Source organism: Aulostomus chinensis, chromosome 22 (assembly GCF_037954235.1).
Source record: "Aulostomus chinensis isolate RoL2024-O1b breed Wild chromosome 22, RoL_Achi_v1.0, whole genome shotgun sequence".
NCBI classification, from domain to species: Eukaryota; Metazoa; Chordata; class Actinopteri; order Syngnathiformes; family Aulostomidae; genus Aulostomus; species Aulostomus chinensis.
In genome coordinates, this window is record NC_141341.1 from 13,977,583 (window position 1) to 13,996,366 (window position 18,784).

At 41.1% G+C, this 18,784-nt stretch overlaps 1 protein-coding gene across 3 annotated transcripts in view; it reads right to left on the minus strand.

The window, feature by feature from the left end:
- slc25a13 (solute carrier family 25 member 13) overlaps positions 1–13,299 on the minus strand; it is a 46,984-nt gene extending 33,685 nt beyond the window's left edge. For all 3 annotated transcript variants that reach the window (XR_015111267.1, XR_015111269.1, XM_086193635.1), the window contains exons 1-5: positions 13,171–13,299; positions 12,024–12,077; positions 11,778–11,920; positions 5,142–5,257; positions 774–913 (exon numbers count right to left, since the gene is read on the minus strand). Coding sequence is in view for 1 of the 3 variants with exons in the window: in XM_086193635.1 (XP_086049761.1) it covers positions 774–913; positions 5,142–5,257; positions 11,778–11,920; positions 12,024–12,077; positions 13,171–13,182 (465 nt within the window). In the remaining 2 variants the exon portion in view is untranslated. The remainder of the gene's footprint in view (positions 1–773; positions 914–5,141; positions 5,258–11,777; positions 11,921–12,023; positions 12,078–13,170) is intronic.
- Positions 13,300–18,784: the final 5,485 nt, after the last annotated feature.

The following is an 18,784-nucleotide window of genomic DNA, read 5'->3' on the forward strand; positions in this document are numbered from 1 at the left end:
AGCACACACTGGCAAAAAAAAAAAAAAAAAAAAAAGATGCTGAGAGCTTTCATGCTCTTGCATACACATAAAGGTAAAAGCACGCAGGTTAAATAAATAGTGTAGAACCACACATGTATAGACACACGCAGCAGCATGCACAAACATATGCTGACACAGACGGACACATATAACAATATCCCTGTATCCATACGTTGCTGCCCACTGTGTGTAAGGCATCTGGTCTAAGTTAAGAGTAATATAAAAAGCTCATTCAGATACATGGTGAGTGTGGATGCAAACTTGGCACAGCTCAGGCCTTCTCTCCCACCCGCGCCACCACCTCTCCCTGCTTAGCTCTGATTTAAGTCTAGACATCATATTGGAAATGGCTCACTCGCCACAAGTACACCAGGAATATTCCAGCTATACTATTTATGGAGGCAGAACTTTGTCTCTACCTGCTTTCGGAATAGGTGGAGTGAAGTATTTGAAGGTGTACGTCAGCTAATGGAAAGCAAATGCAGAAAACGTCTTAAATATATAACCTCGGTGTTTCATTAATAACTAATGTGGTCAATATGGAGTGCTGTGTTTGAGAGGGGAACGGGGAAAACCTGCGTGTGCAGTTACATGACAAAATGAGATGACCACGATAATGAGAAGATATGGATAAAAGAGTCGGTAAAAGGATATAAAACAAAGAAGATAGAAACGAGTAAGACAGATGGACAAAACTGAGACGAAGGAAAAATAATGGGACTAATGGACAGGGTGATTCACATGAAACCCACCAGAAGAAACTGGGTGAACTCTCCGTAGCTGAGCTGCTTGTGCCGCTCTGTGCCAAAGTGCAGCCGTATGAACTCACAGTCCCAGTTAAAGGGGATATGCTGGTGGATGGTGGTCTGGCTGAAGACCTGCCTCACATCCTCTGCGGAAAAGACACAAAAAAAAGGGGGGGGGGGGGGACACTTCAATAAATGACTGAAAGATGAGACGTAGCATCCGACAGCCTAATAACAAGATGCTATATGACAGTGGGCCAGCATTTCCTGTGAGACCTCCAGGAAATATCGACCCAAAATCAGCGAGAAACGATGCGTGAAATTGTCAGAGAGAAGCAAAAGAAAACATTTTTAAATCATTACAGAATATGAGCTCTGTTTAGGTTTTACATTATAGACGGTTTTACGGCTAACGACCATTCATCAACCACCATCAAAAAAACATTTCCATCGTCTCCTTTCTGTATATTTATGCACTCATAACAACCATCAAACAGGTCTTCCTGCTTAAGTTAAGTCTAATTAAGACCTAGAAATCTGTTGCTATGAAGCCTCACGAGTCAAACTTTAACAAACAGCATGTGTTTCTCATTTTGTGGTTAACATTAGTAATTATTTGATTTTGAAGAAGAAGAAAAAAAAAGGTCTGTTATTGATTTTGACAAAATGTCAACATCAATCTCCCCGAACTGGAGTCGACTCTGATTGAGACTTAAGTTGTCCGACGCCACATCAGCCTTGAATGACACACGGCAGAGCTGGTTTGAGCTGTGAAGGCTCTGTATTGAGCAGGGAAGGCTTTCCTTCTCACTTGTGTCCCTTTGCCTGAACCCTCTAAGCCTCTACAGCCAGTGGAGTGGAGAGACACTGAACATGAGTCCTAAATTACAGCCTTACTAAAGAAACAAAAACAAACCAATAGAGCGACCTGTTTCTTATTACCAAACACGCCATGCTAAACGAGCGAAGAAAGAAATGGAGGAAAGCAACAATTTCTTTAAAGACGGACAGGGAGGTGAAGAGAGACAGAGATAGAGAGAAAGGTGATATTTACTTCAGCTCGGCCTTCAGAAGCAAGACAGCTTATGCATTGTTTTTTATTTTACACTTTAATGAGGCAATAAATATACAGCCTTTAACTCTTTAAAGGGGAGGCCGCTCTGGTGCCTGGCGTTTATATTATCAGCTTTTATAGACCTGTCAACACTCAATCCTCCTTTCTTTTTTTTTGTCTTTCTGGCTGAGGTACAACTCCGTTTCATACGCTTTGTTATGTTGCTTTTTTTTTATTAACTCCACATTCCACCAAATTATACCTTTACTTTTTTAGCGCAAAAAATTTCAGAGCAACGTGCCGCCTACACTTAACAGAAATTACTCCGGCTATTATCAAATAAAAAAAGGCTTTACAGAGGAGTGAAATAAAAAGAGAATCAAGAGCCCAGACGTTTATTGCATAGGAAAACAAACGGGGCTTTAATGCAACATAAGCTGTGGCTATTAATGTTTTTAATAGGTAATAAAGACGTAGTTCTTTAGATTTCGTTGGTGCCTTTATAATCGAATGTAAGGCCAAGAGAGGGGGAGAAGGAGGGAGAATTCTGTAATGTATCACAATAAAGCAACTTTGACAAGTCTATAATCTCAGTCAGAAGTTGTTTGCCTTCGATGAAATGGCAGCCCAGTGCAAGTGGCAGACACTGCAGTCAGTGTTTGTGTACGGCATGATGTGCGTTATGTTTTTCATGCAATTTTCCACTTGTATGCGAGTCTCGCAGCTCATAGGCATTGGTATATTCATTAACCTTTGAGAGACGCAGAAAAACAGCAGACCTTTTAATTGCCACCAAGACAACGTCACTCTAATTGATCCTTTTAAATATGAAAATTTACATATGTGCATGTATAATCACCTGCAATGATCTTGCACCCTGTCGACAGCAACAATTAAAATGAAATTCACTTACTCGTCCTTGTTTGCGAGCGGGGATGTGTGCCCCTGCATTCCAAATCAAGCCTAATGTGCTAATGCCTCGCACACCTACAGAAGGCTGGCATTAGACTTGTTTAAATCAATTAGGCAAATGTGAAATAAGCAACGAGTACAAATGTCTTCCCTTTTTCACCTCCGAGCTTCCAGGCGTCAGAGTAATGGTGCCAATCATGCACAAACACACACACACAAACACACACACACACACACACAACCCCCTCCTCTTCCATCTTCAACTCCATCCTTTAGTTGCCACCAGCCCTCTCCACCTCCAAACCTAACCTCATTGTTTTTGTTGGTGTTGTTGTTGCTGTTTTTTTTTTTTTTTTTTTTTTTTTTACAGGATCACAAAGAGTATTTCTGTTTGTGGATAACAGAACAGATGAGCTGACCTCACATAAATTTTGTATGAAAACCTCTTCGGTGGCACATCTAAAAGGAACACTCTCGGTCAGGATGAGCCTTTGTTAAATGTCAAAAGCAAAGCAACAAGAGCAGTGTTGAGGCATGAACTTTTATGTTTACATAAAACCATTAGAGATAAGTTGGCACAACATCTTGACTGCCGTTTGTTAGAGAACATCCTGTTAGATGATGAGCACATACATTAACACGTTCAGCTACCAGATATAAGAAATGGCATAGTTTTAATTTCTCTGCAGCTTTTCTTTTTAAAAACATGTTTGTCACTGCAGTATGGCGTCCCTGATGATTCATGACAGAAGACAAGACATAAGATGTTTTACCTATCAGGATTCTTTAAGGAATGGATGATCAGTCATAACATTATGACCACCTGTCTTATGTTATGTAGGTCCCATTTTTGCTGCCAAAACAGCTTTGAGCCATCGTGGGATGGACTACTCTAGACTACTCGAGACCTCAGAGGGAGGGAGATCAGACTTGTTTGCCAAAAATATCCAACTGATGCCTGATTGGATCGAGATCTAAGAAATTGGAGATCAAGTAAACACCTTGAACTTGTCATTGTGTTCCTCAAATTATTCCTGCAGCATTTTTGCAATGCTGCAGGATGTGTTGTCCTGCTGAAAGAGACCACTGACAATAGGAAATACCATCATGAGGGGTGTATTTGGTGTGCATCAATGTTTAGGTGGGTGGTGCGAATTAAAGTGACAGCTACAGGGAGAGCAGGGCAGTAGGTTTCCCAGCAGAACACTGCCTAAAGAACCATGCTGCCTCTACTGGCTTGCTGTCTCCCCATAGTGCATTAAGGTGCCATCTCACCTGGCAATCACATGATGTCAAAGATAACATAATTCATAAAACTAGGCTCATGCTCACGTGCCTGTTGTTCAGTGGGGAGTGTGGCGTTCTGCAAGCAAGCTGCCACGTACTGTGTTCTGCCACCTCTCTATCAGAACCAGCAATCAGGTTTTCAGCTATTTTACAGAAGCTCTTCTGTGGGATCCGACAACACAGGCTCACCATCGCTCCCCGCGTGCATCAAAAAGCCATGCCCGCAAGACATGTTTTGATCTGATAATCCTCTGAAGATATCACGTGCTGCATGATGTTACTCGGAATGTTCCATGTTAAAATGTTTTGCCTTAGTAAAGATTTCACCTATCACATAATCAAATAGTTATATAATAATATATTTTATTTACAGCCACCTTTCAGGACAATCAAGGTCATCGTATGGAAAACATAAAGACAATATAAAACACATCACAATAGTATAAAGTGCAAACAATGAACAACAACAATGATCTTTTAAATTATCTCACAACCACAAAACTTTCATTAAATGTTGTTTCAAAACATTTTCTTTGACCTCATTTGAAGCAAATATCATCCTACGTTGAGTGAGCATTCCCTGCAAGTGGGGTTGGGCGACCATCATCCTGTCATTGGTTCACTGGTTGTCCTTCCTCAGACCACGTTTGATCAGGACTAACCACTGCAGACCAGGAACACTCGACAAGATGCTCTTACCCAGCTGTCTAACCACAACAATTTGGACCTGGTCAGCCTACACTAGCCCATTTTCCTGCTTCTACCAAATCAACTTCAAGAACAAAATGTTCAAATGCAACCTAACACCCCCCCCCCCCCCCCCCCACACACACACACACACACACACACACTGACAGGTGCCGTTGTAAATACTTAGTCAATGTGATTCACGTCACCTGTCAGTGGTTTTAATGTTGTGGCTGATCGGTGTGTAAGAGAGTCACCTTTTCCTGTTACACAAAAGATGTGTGTAGGCTTTTTAGAGAGTGGAGCGGCGGCTTCAGCGAGGTTGATTGTGTTTTCATGAGTTTACATAATCTTCTGGAGAATAAATTCATTTCAGTTCAGAGAGATACAGAACTTGAATCTAAACCTGTAAATCAAGAGGCAAAGTTACTCACCAAACATGGTCATCCCTTTGCCCGCTTTGTCAAACAGCAGGAAGGCGACCACGAAGAGAGAGTCGGGGGCACACAGCACCGACTCGAATGCCACAAACTCCTGAAAGGAGATCAGCCTGGGAGAGAATAAAGAGAGAAGTCATTTGAGCTGATTAATCATGAATAAATACCTAATCAGCTACACATGTGAGAGAGCCTTTGTTATTCATTAAGACTTCACCAAAATTACGCTAATAAAATTAAAAGCAAAATAGCATGTTATTTTACCACTGCATTAAACTACAAACTCCATGGTAATTGCATCCACACTGTGGCGAACCAGAACACTTGGACAACCTATCAATCTGCTCTACGTGTAATTCAAGCAGTCTTTTATCCACTACTCTGTTATCCCATATGTAATGTCATAAATTCATTGAGGGCGACAGCACGAAAATAAAACATTTTAAAAAGCTCCCTGTGTGTTGCCGGTCTGAGCTGGCAGCTGGTATAAAGAGGGCCAACTTAAGACGAGCAGAAACAAAGATTAAATATGAAGTTTCATGTTTTAGCGTGCCATTTTAAACAAGTAGGCAGGTGAGGAGGGAGTTGAGAGCATGTTAAGGAAATATAGTTCAATTCAGTTTAAACTTAATACAATTTGAGGTTTGAGTGTAAAAGTGTAAGGAGAAGCCGAGAGCGGGGGAGGGGAAATGTGAACTGACACTAAAACATGAGAAATAAGACTGCGTCTCCAGCCTCCGCCGTAGTAACGGCGATGTATCGTCAACAAGAAAAAGATAAATAAGCATGCCTACTGTGTGTGAACCCACTGAGGGTCCCCTTGGGAGCGTCCTGCTGTGGGGAACTGGACCACATGGTCTAGCCTTTATTTAGGATCTGGTTCACAATCGCCAGAAATCCATAATGGATTTCATAAATGGATCTGATAATTACATGAGGGTCAGTGCTAATGAGAGGCCCCCCGAGCTTCCATCTATTAAACCTATTTCTATTTCCAAGGGAAGAGTGCGGAGAGGAGGATTACATTTTCCTGTTTCTAGTAATTAATTATGTTACTGATGAAATTTAGAGGTATTTGTTTGGGCAGAGGTTTTGCGTGTGGGCGCATCCTTACATTCAGAAAGCAACAACAACAACAACAAAAACAAATAAATAGACGGAGAAGATGACAAAAGTATTGGTTATCAAAATAATACAGAGAAAACAGACATGTTCTTGAAATAGGTGAGTGCAAGAGATCCCTGGTGAAGGTTGAAATGCAGTTTAGATAACTGCCTTTAAATTCTGGGCACAAATCTCATTCTTCCTCTCAGAGATTTGAGAGGAGAAGTCAAAACAGTCGATAGGAAAGTGTCAGATTCTCCCACATAAAACTGCAGAAAAGCATCAATAGATGTGCGCGTTTGTGAGCAACTTAAAGAGGGAGGGAATATAAAAGCGAGCGCACAAAGTCCACTGTTGTTGTTTCCAAGCCGAGAGCAATTGCTTTATTAACTGAGCAGGTAGTTCTTAAGAGCAGAACTCTCGTGGTGGCAGGTAGGTGGGAGGGGGCACAAAAGCACACCGCTGCGACCGCGGACCAACTGTTAAAAACAAAGCAAATACTATTGGCACTCACGCTGCTGGAACATTATCCAACTCCTGACTAATGATCATTCCTTTGTAAAGGATCTATGATACACCTGTGAAATTACACCTCAGAGAGGTTAATAAAGCAGAAACAGAGCAGAGATTTAGAGATGGGAAGAACTTCAGAGGGTTGTTTTTTATTTGGATTTATTGATTTAGACAAGTTTTAATTACTACGTTTTAAAAACGGGCTTTAAATTTTATGCACGACAGACGAATCGAACTCGACGGAAAATACATACGAGACAAAGATGAGAGTTTGGTTTTTGGACGCTGATAACTTGTTCGCTCTCCGGCATAAGCAGTAATGCACATAATCATTGGCTGCTACTTAACAAAACAAGATAAAGAAAGAAGTAGAAGACCTCCGTCAGACGCTTGAAGTAGACACCAGCCATCTTAGCTCGTTAAAAAGAAGAACAAATTATGGACACTCAACTGTGGGGAGACATAGTGTCGAGAAGATTGTCTCCCTGTTAGGAGAGGAGAAGTCTCTCCAGAAAAACCCAATACTTTATAATATTGAGTGTGTTTAAAAGCCTGTACTCCTGCGTTATTACTTGAATAAATAGGTTGAATCAGTGCTTCAATTTTTACCGGAGCATCTGTGCTTCTACTTGAGTAATGAATGTGTGTACTTGTGCAAACTCTGGACCCGGCGAGAACTAGTGTTCCTAGACACAACTGAAGGGGAAAAGTCAGATTTCTTCTTTTTTTTCTTTTTTTTAACTCGCATCAGTTTACATGCATGCTGGTCGTCCTGTCTGTGTTTTCCCAGACACAGATAATCAGCATATTAGTGTAACTGAGAGGGGCTGCTGATCACGGAGGGATTGGACTATGGTTTATACTGGGGAGTCCGGACAAGATCCAGGGGGCATCTCTGTAACAGACACACTCGTAAGCATTTACACACAGCTCTGTAGCCAGGGAGGAAGATTATGATGGTTGATTAGCAGCGCCATGACGGCGGCAAAATGATTACCATGAGAGAAGGGGGAGGGGGCTGCCATTTTGTTTTGGTTTTTGTTTTTTGTTTTTTTTCCCCTTGCTACGCAGACCCAACTCCAATGAGACACTCAATAATCAAATCAACCAACAACATCTCCCAACCATCAACTGTTATGGCATGTGTCCAGCTCTGCCCTAGCCATGTCCGCAGCCTGGGATGAACTCAGAGCTGATGGGATACTGTACCCGTGGCATCTCCTCCCTGCGCAGCACTTATTTCCCTCCACATGATTTGTTAAATCTTTAAACAGGCATCCGTGAAATGTATCAGACGAGAGACACGACATAAACAAAGACTCAATTCTTGTCTTCAAGTCTGACAGCTGAATGACGCTTTTGTTATGAAGCCGATACGATGCAATTTAGACTGTCAGCGATACATCTATCTGGCATAAAAACCCCTCCCTATATTCCATATATTTGTTTGTTTTTATTTTCTTCGTTACCAAGCTTTTATCTCTTCTCTGCAGGCATCCAGACACACTCCTCAGAGCAGAAAACCAGGCTTGGAAAGATTGTTTACAAGTAACATAAATGCATGGTGTTGTTTAGCGCTGGCTGATAGAAAGACAGCTCTCCTCTGTTGATAGTAGTGGGGGAGAAGGGCCTAGAGGGGCTTCAATAATCCCCTGTCCCTGGCATCTTGGCATTGTTACTGACAGCCTTCCACCCACCGAGAGCGCACTTGCACACAGACACACCCATAAACACAAGCAGGCATGCAGGTGAGCGCTAGCTGCCAGTATCTGTTCAGTTTCTAAGAGTGGACACCCACCAGTCCATGTCCAGAATGCCCACAGCAGCTGGCAGACTGCTATTTTCTCAGCACGCTGTCTTAACAAAGTTTTTTTTTTTCTTAAGCCTCCAGAGTCTTTGGGGGATGTGAGTTTTTTCACACTTGAACAGATGCTTCTATCAAAGTATCAGAGGGAAGACGGAATAGAGAAGCACAAAGGTAGGGAGCCGAAAAGAAATGGAGGGAGCACCGAGTGGACTGTGTTATGTGTAAAAAAAAAAAAAGAAAAAGAAAGAAATGATGAGAGAAGAGGAAGCCAGAAAGAGAGGACATAAATAAGTCGAGCAAAAAAAGGTCTTGTGGTTCTGTTTGATTCTTGCAAAATTGAGATATCTCCTCTTTCCTGCACCCCATTTCTCTCTACCTCCTTTAATCTAAATGTCTCTCAGGGAGAATGAAATAGAGGACAGAGATTTCTACATAGCAGATTATTACAAACGTCACTTTATCCTTTGATTTCCACAGTGGTGGGGAGGGGGGGGAGGCAAACAAATGCATTTTCAGTGTTTACATCCCCACACTAACATCTCAACTCTCATACAGACCCCTCCAAAAAAATAAAAAATAAAAATAAAAATCTTAACATGAGCACGCAGCCTGCAGTCCGACCCCCTGCTAAATCTATTACCCCTGACTCATCTTGTAGAAATGGAGTCCCACCTGGCAGAAACAGCAGCAGGTGTACTCGCTTGGAATATACTACAATCATATGCCAACCTGAACTTATTGTTCAGGACAAATTTGCATAAAAATCAGGCAAGCTGGATAAAAATGCAGCCATTGGAGTGTTTGTCTTGCTTCTGCAAGTAGAACTGCAGTTGTCAAGGCTGATGTTGTTTTATCTATTTTTCCTGCGTCTGTTTCTTCTTTGTTGATGAGACACTGGTATGTTTTTGAATCATCACCTAAACTCTACTTAGTTAAATCAGTCATCCATTAAGCTTCAGGGAGAACATGTCACAAAATATAAGCCTAACTGTAAAAGAGAAATCCAATTTAAACTGAGGTCTAAACGTTATTTTGGAACTCAAATAAATAAAATGCCTTTTTTTCATGTTTTGCCCTCATATTATTTCCATTTCCCTCCACAAAACCAAAATGAGGTTTAGATACAAAGCCTGGGGCACGGGTTCCTAATAGATTTACCCTGATGCTACGGCCGCCATTTATCCTGTTCCAAATCCACACAATGCAACAGAGTGCTCCTGAATAGCATGGGCAATTACAGTGCGTGTGTGTGTGTGTGTGTGTTGTGCTCTCTCTTTTTCCAATTCCAAAACCCCCTATACTCCATCTCATGTCCACACACGCACATGCACACACAAGCGCGCGCACACACACATACACACACACACACACACACACACCTACCTTAAAGCAGATGTAATAACATGAAACTACACTGCCATGTGCACTTTGCTCTTTGTGGAAGCCCAGGTGGTTACCATGGCAATTTTTTTTTATCTTTTTTGACTTACCCTAACATTTTATTACCCATCATTATGTATCATTAAATACATACATATTAATGGAAAAAACAGGGGTGATGGGGACGGCAGGAGGAGTAAGTGTGAAATTGGGGTTGTATCTACAAAGATGGAAACACCTGAAAGGGGTCTTTGTTGGTTTGATGTCTATTTTCTATATAATTCAAGTATGAACGTCCCTCTGTGCATTTTTTACACCACAGTGTTCAGTCATAGGTTTGTTTATGAAATGCAAAATAACTAGGTAAATACATGGAGGCATAAAAGATCAAAGGGACACACGGTGCATGCGCTGATGTAATGAGAGTCTGCCATTAGCTTCCCACTTAGCTGTTAGCCTCACGCTAATAAAGAGAGGCACAATAAAATATCCATACCTGAATCAGCTACTTCAGTTAGCCATATTATCTCACAACCATGATCACAAGCTCTGTTATTCATTGTCCATTATTTAAAGCCTACAGCTACATTTTCCAAAATTATGACTATAGGAATTTTTCTGTTCTTTTTTTGTTGTTGAAATTAAAAAGTCTTGTTTTACTGAACCAATGATATAAATTTTGAAATATTGAATGCATCATCACATCCCATCTCATTGGATCAGCTGGTGTGTTGTTACAAAGAACACCTAAAAAAAAACACAACTTCTATTGGTTGAAATTTCAATAATATCAATAATAATGAATAGATTAGATGGAAGTGTTTCGTATGTATGACTTTATATCTGTTATGTATTTCAGAACATTAAATTTAATTAACTTTATATGTATATACATTCATGTTATTGTTTATATTTACATTATGCGTCTTAGTAATATGATGTGTTTTGTTTGCTTTGTATTCTGAGGCTGTTGAGCATTTTCTAAACTCTGTTATAAAGTTTACAACATTTTTTTTCCCCTTTACTTCATTAAAGTCTTTCCTAAGGCTGCAAATGGCAGAGAAAAACTAAATAGTGCACCGTCACTCCAGGATTCCATGAGGTTTATTTGTGATTGATGTATTCAAAAGCGCTTGATGTCGTAGTAGCGTAATTTTTAAGTTGTGACAAACTTTGCATGTTTTTTTTGTAATTTTTTTTAAGTGAATTTGCAGGAACTGGCAGAATTTGCAATTTGGTGTGAAAATTGTGGTATGTTGAAAAAAAATACAAACTCCCTGCATTAAATACTAGCCTACAAAAAGAATGACCAACAATTAGTGATTCATTCTATGATAAAAGGCATTCTATTACAGAAGGAGCTGAGAAGATTTTAGTTCACAATTGGCTGTCAAATGTGAAAAAAAACATCGACACTGCTGTTAAACTGAGTGCACAAAGGCTGCAGATCGATTCAGGGAATTCCCATCGTGAAATTGATGTCACTCCTAGAAAATTTCGGCTCCTGCATTTTCAGTTTTGCAACCAAAGAGCAGGACTTTCGGATAATTTGCAAACCCTTGGATTTTCCACAACTCTTGGCTGATTTCTCATTATCATTTTATCAGAAATGCGATATTCTGGAAGGACTGACTAGTTGCTTTTTTGTTTAAGCATTCTTTGGTTTTTTTGAGAGGGCCAATAAAAATCTAAGACATTATAAGAACCTAGAAACTGCAAAGATTATCCAGATATTGTCTTTCATATACAGAACTTTATACAACAGTACACATTTCTGAAACACAACTTATTATTACATAAAAATGTCTAAAACTGTAAAGAGGACCAACCCATCTTTCTTCTGATCCACCACACCCGCCAGCAGCTTGGCGGCCTCATCCGACAGCCGGATTTCTGTGTAGGCATGGAGGAAGCGGCTGACAAAGTCCTGCGGTGACATGAAGCACTCGTCATCCTTCTTGATGCTGGCATACTGTGAAGACAAAAACAAACAAACATAAGGTCACGTGGTGAGAGTGAAATATGAAGCTTCTTTGATAAGAGGTTAACACAAACATATAGGTTAAAAGTCCCACCTTTTCAAAAATGGCTTTCAACTCAGTGGGGTCGGCCCTTCTAGGCAGACTTGCCTGCGAAAGGGAAAACTAGTTAATAGAACATTCTGAATACAACTTCATATACAACAAATGGAATCAATGCTGCACTTTTTTTTTATCAGTGCCAAACTAATTTTTTCCTCCGCTTGCACCTTGGCACACCGTTTCAGCATCCTTCTATGGGATGATGCTGCTGGAGAGTGTTTTCATCTTCAGTGATTCAAACTAATATGTTCAGCAGCTGTTTACACAGTGTTGATTGAAGTAAGTACGATGTTAAGGTATCTCTACTTTCCTTGACTATTTGGATTTCAGTAGACTTTGTACATTTACTCCACTACATTGCAAAGTAAATATTGCACTCTACTCAATCACATCAATGTGAATCCATTATTAACATGTTATTTGACAGAAAATGATTTTACATGGAAACGATGGTAGAGTTTTAAACCTTGGCAAATTAAATCAGAGCAGCACAACTGTTACATGCACCTAACATGACCTTTACAGGTCAATGGTTACAGGACTGAACACTTTCAAGCACTGGACTACACAAATATCATGAAGAAATATGTACTTTTAATTTTAATACTTAAGTAAACTCAGTAAGAAATCTTCACTACTTTTAGTTAAGTACAATTTCGAATGAAAACGTCTCCATTTAGCATACTTCTAAGTGTGGTTGGTTGAATGCCCCTCTCTGCGGGGGTGTCATGACCATGTAGCATGATGCTAAACAAGGTTACCGGTCACACCAACTGTTGCTTGGCCAGGACATACCCGTGTAGTTGGGGTCAGAGGGAAAAGGGGGGAATGAACCGCAAGACTTTCATTTCATCACTTAAACCACAACACAGTCAGTTTGACAGTTAGCCAAATGTAGCACAACTAGCTTACCGGCTAACTTACTGTAAAGCCTCAATGTCATTGCTGTATGACCAGTGTTAACCTCTCGCACATCCTCTTAGCAGGCTAGCCGGGCAGCTACCGAGACCCCCCCCACCTGCGGGGCATAAACCCTCATTGCCCGTTACTCCAGCGGACACACACCCGGGAAGGACGGAGCACACCACCAAAGAGCTGTTGCTCTTTGGAAATAAGAGCAACAGCAGTGTGAAAAGCTTACCTTTGCTGCCATGCTAAGTAAACCTCACTGACGAGTAGAACTGTCCGCTTCCTGCTGCGTGACGACGTTACCATGGAGATGGAGATCACGCGCCGGTGCAGTGAAAGGAGGATGAAAAGAGGATAAGCCGTGCACGTGGCGCGAAGAGGGGGTGGGAGCCCGACGGGTCAGGAGCAACAACCGGTGCGCATGTCACGCAGCTGTGTATTGACCGCGTTCATCCTATTCCTCTGTGTGTGTGTGTGTGTGTGTGTGTGTGTGTGTGTGTGTGTGACAAAGTTGTTATTAAACTGCAGTTTTTGTATCGCATTTGAACAATAGTGCCACTGCATTATTAGTAAAGCTGCTGAACTATGAGAGCAAAATAAACGTCAGAAAACGGGGGGGGGGGGGGGGGGGGGCGGACGACGAGGCATCACTCATGAGTGATAATTAGCGCATTTGCCTCATTGGGAAGTTCTTGACAACTTAATTTAAGAATGTGCCCCCACCCCCTTTTGGTTAAGAACTAACCCTAACCAATGAAGACCATCTGTAGTTTCCACTGAGATAAGTTCTCCTGTTCCAAAAAAATGTCTTACACCAACTCTGTTTCAGGGTTTCATTAATGGTGTTCATTCATGATGATAATGATTGCAAGGAATGGTTTTACTCTCTATTTCTGTGGTTTCTCAGAATGGATCTCATATATTTACATCGCCGATATAGATCATACGATATACTGTAGCTTCAAAATATTTAAAGTTTTAGAGTAATCTGCTGATCAAAAGCACCTTTTAAAAAACTATTAGCATGCTCAATAGCACATTATGATAATGCCTCATAGTGTCTTACTGTATTGTGGGATTTTAGTTTCCAAAAGCTGAAAGTTTTTTTTGTTTTTTTTTAATTTTCACTATATTTCAAATAATAGACATTATCTATTTGTGTACAGGTTAAATCTCACATTCTGTGGTCTGTAGACAATGGAATAAAAGCCGTAGTTCCTTCTTTTTCCTCAAAGTAAATGGTTCCTAAACTTTATTTCCAGCTTTTCCAACCCATCTGTGCTTTGTGCCTGGAGGGAAAAAGGTGCAGAGAAAATTTCATGACTACAAAAGCAAAGGTTAACATTACTCACAGCATAAAAACAATTTAAAAGGGAGCAAAAGGGCTCTAATGGCCCAACAGTCTTCAAAGAAAATGTATTTTGTGCTCAAAATAATTCATAGCTTTTTGCCAGTGGCTTTTCAGCTTCCCGGAGACCCAGCATGAACCACTGTATTTTTCCCAGCAGGTTCTCTGCTCCTCTCAAAATGGCCTTCACCAGGGTATACCTCGCATCTCTTCCAAATATTGACAGCACAGAGTCCATTGCTTATTGGAAAAATGGCCGTAAGTAATGTTTTATCAGCCGATGCAATCTTCCCACCTGTATTTTTTCCTGTCATATGACAATATTTGACAAGATTAATGATTTGATCCCATGACATTTTATTTCCCATCAATCTGCCGGCAAATAACTCACTTACTTGTGGCATTTAGTGTTGGAAGCAAGCTGTGGCAGTCGCTCTTGTATTATTCATGACTTGTGAGATTGACTTAAGCCATGTAAACGACAGCAGCTTTTGACATGAAACTGTTTGCATCAAAAATTCGTTAAAAAAAAAAAACTGCATGTGGTGCCTACAACATCATTTGTTTTCACGACAATGATCCCGTCAACTGCAATAGAATAAGTGGCTACTAATGATAAACCACGTGACCTTTGAACCCCCATGGCTTCAGGGGTCTCCTGCCCATGTCCCAGAGGTCCACACGCGTCCTGACAGCTTGAGCGATGAGTGGCGGACGACTGTCTAATTCGGCCTCCTGCTATTTTTAACTCGCACTAAACACTGAGCTTCCAAAAATAGGTCCAAACTCTAAACAAATGATTACAAGGGCATTTAGGGTCTCCCCGTTGACCACCGTGTCGCTATTAACAGCCAATAACGGAGGCCCTCTGGGGTCAAAAGGTTTAGAGACTTTCTAATAAAAGTAACAGAGACATGGGGATGTGTTTTAGAGGAGAAAAAGTTGTGTCTTAGTTTGAAATGCTGACAAGTTAATAATCCCTTCTCAAATGGCCCCACCGCAGGAAAATGGCCAGTTTGTTCTTAGTTTTATTGCTATCATCTGTCAGTCACTCACTCACTCACGTCTCAGTTTTTTTGTGCCTCTTCTTAAACGGACAAAAAAAGAAAAAAAAAACAACAGCTTGACACAAACGTTTTCAACCAACCAGCTTTTTCTTTTTCAGTGTATAAGGTTTTAGGCCAGAGACGCCTCATGGATGCACAAGGATACGTTCATGAGACATTTTTGATCTGAAAAGTCGTGGCCGGTTGTGCCAATATTCAAAAATATTGTCTCTCAGACACTTTTTGTTTTTTGTTTTTTTTTAAGTGCGACATGGAGAGTTCAAATCCAATAGAGGAATATTGCGGACATCAAAACAAGGTTTCTGAATCATTTATCTGAACTACAGGTGTCAAAAAATAAATAAACTACACCGATGGGGAGCAAGGGTCTGTATGACAAGTAGTGCACATTATTCTAGAATGTGTTTAAGATCTGGTAAGTATTCGAAAAATCTGTGCTAAAAACAAAACAAAAAAAAGGTCCAGCAAGTACATTTTTAAATTTCTATCTTAAAGAACTTAACAAATCACTTTGTAAGACTTCTTATTGATATATTTTAAAAATAAGCCTGCTTAGATGCTTCATGATAAGTGATCCCATCTCATATCGTAGCCTAATGACCGTTTTTTGACTAGAAATTGGACGAACTGCGAGGCAAGATTTTGTTTTTTTGCATTGTAACACTACGCTTCATTTTCTTCACACTCTGCGGAAACGCCTTTTTGTTGGCTTGTTGAAGGTTGATTCTCTACCAATGGAATGAGCTAAATGTAGTTGTAATTACTAATATTTCTTAAAGAAATATCAAAAGTGTCTTTAATCAAGCCCTTTATGTTACTGAGATGCTACTTGCTAAGCAATTATGTGTTTCCAGTATAATGAGATAATATGATAAGATATTAGAATTATTTATTGTGAGCATGGAACCCACAAAGAGTTTTGTTTGTGTATTTTTTTTTGTAATATCTGCTGGTGCTGTATGTTTACTTCCTGAAATAAGATCTGAGTGTCATAAAAGCAGGGCTTTTTATCGTATAGATTCTGTCTCCAATGAAACAAATATAACTGCGTTTGCTTTGAATGAAGGTAGACGAGGGAACAGCAACCAAAACTAAATTAAGTCAACAGATTACATCTAGTGGACACAAATTAACTAAATTTAGGGAACAAATTATATCTTGTGGCCTCAAAACAACTAAATTGAAGGAACAAGTCACATCTGGTAGCCTCAAACTAATTTGAGTGAGGATGTTATATTTTGTGGGCTCAAATGAACTAAATTGAGGTATCAAGTTACATTTCATAGCCCCATTTTTTTTCTCTCTATGCCCAGCAATTTTTTTTGTTTTGTTTGAAATCTCTCTCATCTCCCACAGTGGCTATGAACATGCAAACACCTGACTTTAACTTCCATCCATGCATCCATCCATTCATTTTCTAAGCCTTCTGTCCGTTAAGGGTCATGGGGGGGGGGGGTGGAGCCTATCCCAGCTGACATTGGGCGAGAGTTCACCCTGGACGGGTCGCCAGTCCATTGCAGGGCTGTCAGGAGCAATTAGGGGTTCAGTATCTTGCTCAAGGACACTTGGACATGGTCACCAGGGGGAAAGTGAGGATCGAAGCAGCAACCCTTCGGTCGCTAGACAGCCACTCCACCTCTGAGCCATGCCTCCCCTGACTTTAACTTCCCTTCTCAATAAATATGTTTCCTGCGAGAGAACCAACATGGCTGCTTGACTAAGTTGTGCTTTAGCCTTTGAAAAACACCAAACTCATAACTGAAAACAGCCATCGTGTGTATTCACACTCGGCAAAAGTGGGTACTATTTTTTAAAAGTTAGCAGTAACACACTCCGCAGACAGACTGCCTGGGTAAGTGTGAGACAAATCAGAAGAATCTGTTTAGTATAAAAGACAAGAAGTTGGTGAGACAGACAGGAAACAGCATGGCAGGGACTTTATTATTTAAAACATCCTTCTAATCCATTTAATATGCTGCATTTACAAGGCAAAAGATGGCTCTCATATTTGTTTTCACATTCGGTTCTCCTTTCATGGCAAATGACATCTTCCATAAGAAAAACAAACTCTGAGCGTTAACCCTGTCATGCCCAGTTCTATATGGAGCCTAAATCATAGAGTCCACTCTGGATGCATTGTCTCTGCTGTCTGCCTCCTCTAATCTACTGTCGTTTCTCTAGTCAGTCGGTTGTCAAACACCATCCTTAATCCTTATACATAACATGCACTGCATTAAAGTGGCATTCTTGTAAACACCATATCGGTAATAGCGAGTGACAGGCCGCCTTTGTTTATGCCACAATAACTGGGTGTTTGAATAACTTCTCAATGACTTTAAGTAACCAGCCAGACTCACTCTGCTTCCATTCAGCCGCGTACTCTGATAACCTGGACTGACGTTGAGCTCAGAGTGGACTGTGGATTATACCAAACAGTAGGCTGAATGGACCTCTCTGTCGTTTCACCTGCGGTCTGGAGGCATGGCGGTGCATTTCCTGCTCTCACATTACGGATGTAGTTTACATCCGCCTGTGTCATTATGCAAATACTGATGTGTGCATTCCAAAAGACACACATGTGGTTGATATCAGCCACGCCCACACACATATATTGAAGCACCAGCTACGCTTCCTCTTACCCGCTTTTCCATCTGCCATGAAACTCCCCTAAACCTCAAGGAGGGCTGTCTTCGCTGTAGCTTCTGGATGACTCTGTTTAATATCTTTCATTTCAGATGAAGCGCTACACTAACCATGCTTCAGGGCATCTGGGATGGGGTGGGGGCCCGGGGAAGCAGTGGAAAGGGTGGATGGAAGATTTGAGATGGTCCAGACAGGCAAGCGGGCAGGCTCATGCTCATCTCCTCCACAACAACAAGGACCCACACTGAAGCACGCTCAGACCCTGCAACCCGAGAGGGCACAGGGGTCCTTGGGCCTGCCTGGGTTGGGATAAATGAACCCAGATGCTTCCCGCAAATGCAGAGCAACCAAGCTGAGGGAATGAGGGAATAGGGAGGATGGGTGTGTGTGTGTGGGGGGGGGGGGGGCTCACCTCTTTTTCTCCCTCCTCCCCTGGTTGTCTGTCAGATTCCTGTGCTTTCTCATAACCACTGATCAGAGGCCTCCATGTGCAACAAGCTTTGTGGGAAATGATCAGAGGGGCATTTGTCTTTGAAGGAGAATAAGAGCAGCAGCAGCAGCAGCAGCAAAATCTTTAAGTCCTTTCCTGTTCCTCTTCCTGTCAAGCTGCCACCTGGTCTGAAAGAGAGAGTGAGGGAATGTTCCAGAGCATTTGTCTAAATTACTCAGTTGAAGCTCACGTTGACACAGGGAGTTAGAGACATGGCTGCATGTCGAGGAGTGATTTATTTTATAGGTGTGGGATAGCTATTCATCTCAGTGTTGTGATGATGCTAATAAGATGCTAA